A 6,907-nucleotide genomic window follows, 5' to 3' on the forward strand; every position below is an offset into this window, starting at 1 on the left:
AGTGATCGTGCGTTCCAAGCCTCGTTTTCCCTAAGGCCGCGCCTATTTCGAACGTGTTTCGGCCAATCAGCACAACTCATGTGTCAGTTGTAGTCAGACTCAGCAGCTGATTTAGTGAGGCCGAGGCGGACTTGGTTCATTGCCCAGTGTTGATAACATTGAGAGAAACTGACAGCTAGTAGACAACACTGTGTCCGTTTCAGCTTCGGTCTGTGAGCGCTGCCCCCCGACATGGGCTGTTGGTAGCGTCTGGCCCCGGAATGGCGCGGCTGCGGCCGGGCTGAACATATAATGGCCGAGACGTGGGGTTCGGAGATCATGACGCAGGCCCTCGGGTGTTTGCAGGCCTTCAGCTCAGAGTTTGCACTGGAATGGGAGAACAGTGATATGAAAGCTGCGATCTTCAAATTGCTCTTGGGCTGGATCGTACTGAGTCTCACTGCGATACATTTGGCTTGGAAGAGCTACGGACCCACCGTGAATAGCATCTACTACCGGCAGGGTGAGACCATGGCCCCGGGCTTGGCACACCAGGGCTGAGGGGAGGGTTTCGTTATACTAGCCCCCTGAAATCAGTGTTGGCCTCAGTTCTGTAAGCTGCAGGGTTCAATAAGTATGATGTGCACCTTGGTGACAACACAACTAAAGGGTTAATGTGGTTATTCCTGTAGGGACCCATAGGGTTAACATTCCCCTATGGCTTTAAACCCTACAACGTCCTCATTTCTGCTGTTACTGGGCAAAGACCCATGTATCAGTTTAGAGTTTGCCTTATTGGTTAACAGGGAGAGCACTCCCTTGGCACCCTCATATAGTGCTTAGCAGGGGGTGGGTCTGGCTCTTTGGCTGAATCTGCTGACCGATCAACAGGGCCCCAGTAAAGTGAGTGCCCTAGAGGCTGCATCTAACTCTAGTAAGTGTCAGGATTATTTATAAGAGCACTTTCTAGGAAAGTAGGATAGTGAGATTAGTTAGAGCAGTTTTGGTTCCAACCAGGAGAGTTTAACTGGAAGTATTCTTCCCTACAGGCACTTGCCTTAGAGCAGGACACAGTTAAGGGCTGTGGCATACAGGGAGATTAATCACCGCGCGACAAATCTCCTAAAATGCCATCCCACTGGCTAAAATGTAAACCACCCGTGAGATGGCATACGTGGCGCCGCATATGCCATCCCACCGGCAATTTACATTTTAGCCGGTGGGATGGCATTTCGGGGAGATTAGTCGCCAGCGACAACGGAGATTTGTTGCTCGGTGACTAATCTCCCCGTGTGCCACAGCCCTTAGACGCATATAGCAGGTCAGTTCCTATCCCTGATCCATAGTCGGCTGTGGGGGATCCTTGGCTGCTAAGGGACACCCTGACGATACAGATACTTGGCCAGGCTACTCTCTGCAGGGAGGCCATGCTGGTTGGTGGTCCTTACCTTCCCCACCCTTGGCTGAGAACCTTCTGGCGCCAACTCTTGTTACATTGCACTGCACACAGCTACAGTGAGTTGTAGTTCCCTGCTGCTGTTAAAGGCAATGTAAAGTCTTTTTCACTGGGGGATTGCAGAGACATTAGGCACAGCAGAGGCACAGTAGTTGGCCAGCTTGAAGTATATTGTAGTATATGAACAAATAATCCCTGTTTTGCTTATAGCTTAATGCACAGAATATCTTAATGTCCTGTATATATATTGATAATGGGTGAGTGTTGAGGGCTTCTTGTCTCTGCATTAAGTTTGTGGTCACAACCTTATTGCACTCCTGCCTAATGGTTTAAAATTAGTGGTGAGGACAACTTTTCTTTTTTGCTATAGTTTATACAGGAGCAGTGGCCAGCTCCTTGTTGTAGCTCCCATCCATCCCTGCTATGGTCAGTGATACCAGTGGGGCCAAAAACCATGCAACCATTTGGGAGTTTAAACATTGGAAAGTAAATGTAGGACTGGCCAGACAAGGAGTGACTTGATGTATTTGGCCGGCTTGAAGTACAGTGAAACCTCAATTTTACACCCCCTGATTTTAAGTTTTCCTGCTTTTTACACCATTGTTTTGTGGTACCACTAAAATATAATACAATAAACGTCCCTGATTTTACATTTTCCCGGATTTTGCACCATTTTTTTCTGGTCCCCTAAAAAACTTTAAATGTGGGTACTACTGTATATTGCAATATATGGACAAACAATCACTGTTTTATTTAAAAAGGAGGGAATTTTTGGGGGTTTAATGACATACTTTCCAAAACGTCTGGGTTTTTGTTTTTTTTTTATACCTGATTCTCTGTTGTGCTGTTTGCAGGTATGGGTGGACAAAATGGAGGAACCCCAGAGTACCCTGCTCGTTTTCCAATATGGTGAGTTAAGGGATGCTAGAAAGGCAAATTCTGATCCTGAAAATGTAAATTCCTGCACCTCTATAGGAAATTTAGTAACATTTTGTACAAATGACTTAAGTACTAAATGACTTAAGTGGTTAAAAACTTATTTTAAATGTGATTATTCATCTTGGGAAAAGTATTGCAGTCAAAGACGACAACAGGAATAGTGAAGTTTACATTGGACATTGCTTTGCAGGATTTAAAATATATAGAATAGAGAATAATGTGCCCCTATTGTAAAATATAAGGATGAGGTAGTTCCATGACCATATAAAAGTACGAGGCTGAAGGTCGAGTACTTAAATACAGGTCATGGAACTCCAAGGTGAATTCTAATATCCTTTTATATTACAACAGAGGGTACAATATTTACTATAATACACACGTTTTGTTTCAGCGAGTCATGTAAGAAATTACATCCCTAAGCTCCAATTATAACTCTTTATTATATATGGCTCAAGCCACTTATGTGAAAAGGTGCATAAACACTCTTTTAACTGCTCTCTCTCTCTCTCTCTCATATCTATATATATATATCTATATATATATATCTATATATATATATATATATATCTATATCATACTGAACTGTAACTCCCCGACCTGTACCCACAGGAACTACAATGGAAGGGTCTGCCCCTATGCACTACTATCAAGGAGAGTTGCCAAATACAATAACCAACAATTAGGTTTAAAGTTTGTCCATATTGTAGTCTTTACAACATATTGTAAAGAAACGTTCTAATAGTTTACTGCAGGATAATATAGCAGGAATGAAGGAAGCAGGTCGTATGCCTACAGCTAAGGGTCCCACAAATAGTGATCAATGAGTGTATGGAGAAACATCAGAGCTACGTGAGAAATAGGCATGAGAGAGAAGATTATATATAGAGAGACTGAAACAGCTTATACATAGAGGCAGAAAGGATGTAGCAAAAATTGTATCAAGGGAAATAATATATACGTCTCTTAACGAGATTAGGGCAGTTTATCAGTAGGAGTAAGGAGAAATACAAATGTAAATTTAACAAAAGTTGTATCAAGGGCAATAATATATTAAAATAATGACATCAGCCTATAGAAAGCCACAGGTTCTAGGATACTGATTATATTATAAACTAGAGTAAGTAGAATTAACATGAAATAGCCTTCTCATTAGCACAATACAGTCTGTGTATCTGAGAGTTGAACTTACAATTTAAAAGTTCATTTTAAATAAAACGAGGAGTAGGACACAAGTTTGTTTAGTCCATAAGAGCTGATCGTGTTCAGTCTGTGCATCCATTTCAGTTTAATAAAATAAATCATACAGTTAGACATTTAGAAGTGCTTCTGATAGAGGAGCGTTTCTGTGAGTGCTTATGGCTGTATTTGCATAGACCTTTCTGATAAAGCTTACATAGTTTTTACCTTTCCTTCTCCTTTAAAATGCCTTTTTGAATATAGCCTGTATATAGGCAAGCAGGTTTAGGCACAATATATAAGTAAGAAATTGTCAGAATTGTTGGATTATATGCCACATGTTTCTTTGCAGGGAAAGTTCAAGCACTGAATCTTTAAAAAGGCACCAAGAATGAGCTCTCTTATCCGGACTCTAACTCCCCCCAGTGGAGACTTCTGTCCACCAGATCTGTAATGTGGCCATGCTATGTGCCTGAAGCAGAATGTGCGATCTGTATTAGCACTGGGTGAGGCAGCTGTACCACCACAATACACACAGTATGCTGGATCTGATCAACTGAGCATGTGCGGGACAGTGACTGCCTCTAACAGACAACTTCATAAGGGTTCTGATCACTAAGTAGTAGAGTGCTGGATGAAATGCTTCATTCTACTGACATCAGGGCGTATTTCATATTCTGTCCAAAAGTACCAAAATGAATTGTGTTACATTGCTTTTGTTTTCACTTATTTAAAGCAAAGTTTTTATTTAGCTAATATCTATTGCTGATTCTTTTTAATTCTGCCTGCCACCCCCCAATCACGGTCTTTAATCCATGGGTCAACCTAATAACAGGTTCAACAGAATACATTGTAATATTGCACTCTGTCTCCTTCCACAACATGCTGGCACAGAATTTACTTTTGCCTTCTTGGTGAGGATGTTATGGTATTAATAGCTGAAGCCACTTATCACAAATCATGTTTTGAATAAATGAATAATAGCCTTGCTATTGCTTGACATGCAGGGGTGGAAATCTGCACTTAGTTTATCTGCCCAAGGTTTATAATTAGGATACAGCACTTGTTTTACCAAAAAATATAACATTAGATTCTTTAGCTAACAAAATCATAATCACAGTAGTGGTACTGTATAAACATTTACTGTATTACTGTAAGTACAGGACTAAAAGCTTTGACAAAATGTAGTTAACCTGTGCCGCCTACTTGCTATGCTAAGATATAGCATTTCACTTGAAAAGAGCTGTGGCTGGACACAGAACAGCAGGCATCTTGCCTGGGTGAAAATTCCCCCAACTATATCAGAAGAGGTGCAGTTTTCCCCACTGTATCTTGATGTGTGCATTAGTTTTCCTGTGTGTCAGCATATGCCGCTGCCTGTTTATATTCCTACAGAATCCACCTTTCAGTACCCTGTGTGCTTTCTTTCTCTCAGCAGGTACCCAACAGCATGTTACTCGCATCTAACTGCAGACTTAAAGGGGTTGTTCACCTTTAAATTAACTTTTAGTATAGTGTAGAAAGTGACATTCTTAGACAATTTGCAGTTGCTCTTCATATTCTTGGTATCTTGTCGTTTTTGAACTATTTAGCATTTTTTAAAATCAGCTTTCTAATCTGGAATTTCAGCAAATATTTGGTCACTAGGGTTCAAATTGTCCTAGAAATCAGGCATTGGTTGGATTGAGAGACTGGACGATGAATAGGAAGATAACCATAAAATTGTAGCGTTACAGAGCAATAGTGTTTTGCATGCCGGGTTCAGTGACTCCCATTTTAAAGCCATAAAGAATCGGAAAAAGGGGCAAATTTATAAAAAAAAAAACTACTATACAAAGACCAGTTGCAAATATGCTAGGATTTGGCTGTTCTACAACAAAGTTAACTGAAAGGTAAACTATCCCATAATATGCCTAATGTTGCATAAAGTTATGCTTTCATAAGGTTTCTGTAATTCCTATTTCCCGTGGTGTGACATTTTATCATTACACATTAGGAGACTGAAAATTACAGTTTTATCTTCTATAATTATTTCATTTTCTTTCTACTTTCAGTTTGAATTTGGTGGTAGTTCTGTTGGGAGTATATCTGTAAAACTGTATCTTCCCCTTAACTGCAGGTTTCATATAACTCTCTGTATTCCAAGCTCTATTCACCTGTGTATGATTTGCTGTAGGCCACTTCTTCAAATCAGTGTAAGAAAGTGCAAAGTGTGTAGACCCTGAGAAAGTGTGTTTATGCCCTGCAATATTTAATAATCTTAATTTATTGAATATCCTAAATAATAGGTTTGAGTGGTGTGTGCATGTTGTATGTGTGTCCTATTCATTTGCTTTAAATATGAAATGATGGAAGACTAAGGTTTGTTTAAATAAAACCTTTATCCGCTAATATTTCACTTTTATCATTTTACTTAATGAAGGAGTCTAGTCTTACTACTGTAAATGTCAATTGGCCATGAAATACCCTGTATTATGTCTGTTACATTCTTTGATGTACCCTGTACAGAGAGATGCCATAGACAAACACCAGATTTAGAGGGTATATTCTCCCTAAACGTTTGCTTTCCTATGGCTATGATCAGCTGCCGCCCTAGTGCCTGCAGGCTATATCCCTGTTGGCTTCTTGTTAGACTTAATAGCCGTGGAAGAATAAATAACAATGGCAGCTTAGTACAAGGCAGAATGTGTAAGGCGACTGAAATATGTTAAAGAAAAAGGAGACGTTCATATACAGGTATGGGATCCCTTATCCGGAAACCAGTTATCCAGAAAGTTAAAAAATACGGAAAGCCCATCTCCCATAGACTCCATTATAAGCAAATAATTCTAATTTTTAAAAAATGATTTCCTTTTTCTCTGTAATAATAAAACAGTACCTTGTACTTGATCCCAACTAAGATATAATTAATCCTTATTGGAGGCAAACAGTCCTATTGGGTTTATTCAATATTTAAATTATTTTTAGCAGACTTAAGTTGTGGAGATCCAAATTACGGAAAGATCCCTTATCCGGAAAACCCCAGGTCCGGAGCATTCTGGATAACAGGTGCCATACCTGTACAATGGAAAAACCAGTATGGAGGTCCTTTAACAACTGAGGCAGAAAAAGAATATAAGCAAAGGTGGGCTTATATGTAGGATCTGAGATAGTTTTGCCTCCAATAAGGATTAATTATATCTATATATACAGAATATTGTGAGTTGGTCCCTAAGCTCAGGTAAGTGCCAGCAGCACAGAGTATGTGCAGGGAATCAGCAGAAAAGAAGATGGGGGGCTACTGGGGCATCTTTGGGGGCACAGATCTTCCCTGCTAAAGGGCTGTGGGTGCTATGGGCCAGTACAGAAACCCAAAAT

The 6,907-nt window shown here is 40.1% G+C and overlaps 1 protein-coding gene across 1 annotated transcript; it reads left to right on the forward strand.

The window, feature by feature from the left end:
* The first annotated feature begins 86 nt into the window (after window positions 1–86).
* Window positions 87–5,943, forward strand: tcta (T cell leukemia translocation altered). Its single transcript, NM_001102794.2, is given in 3 exon segments — window positions 87–502; window positions 2,290–2,344; window positions 3,903–5,943. Coding segments are annotated over 3 exon segments (309 nt in total). The 5' UTR covers window positions 87–291; the 3' UTR covers window positions 3,946–5,943.
* The last annotated feature ends 964 nt before the right edge of the window (window positions 5,944–6,907 follow it).

Source organism: Xenopus tropicalis, chromosome 4, assembly GCF_000004195.4.
Source record: "Xenopus tropicalis strain Nigerian chromosome 4, UCB_Xtro_10.0, whole genome shotgun sequence".
In the NCBI taxonomy this organism is placed as follows: domain Eukaryota; kingdom Metazoa; phylum Chordata; class Amphibia; order Anura; family Pipidae; genus Xenopus; species Xenopus tropicalis.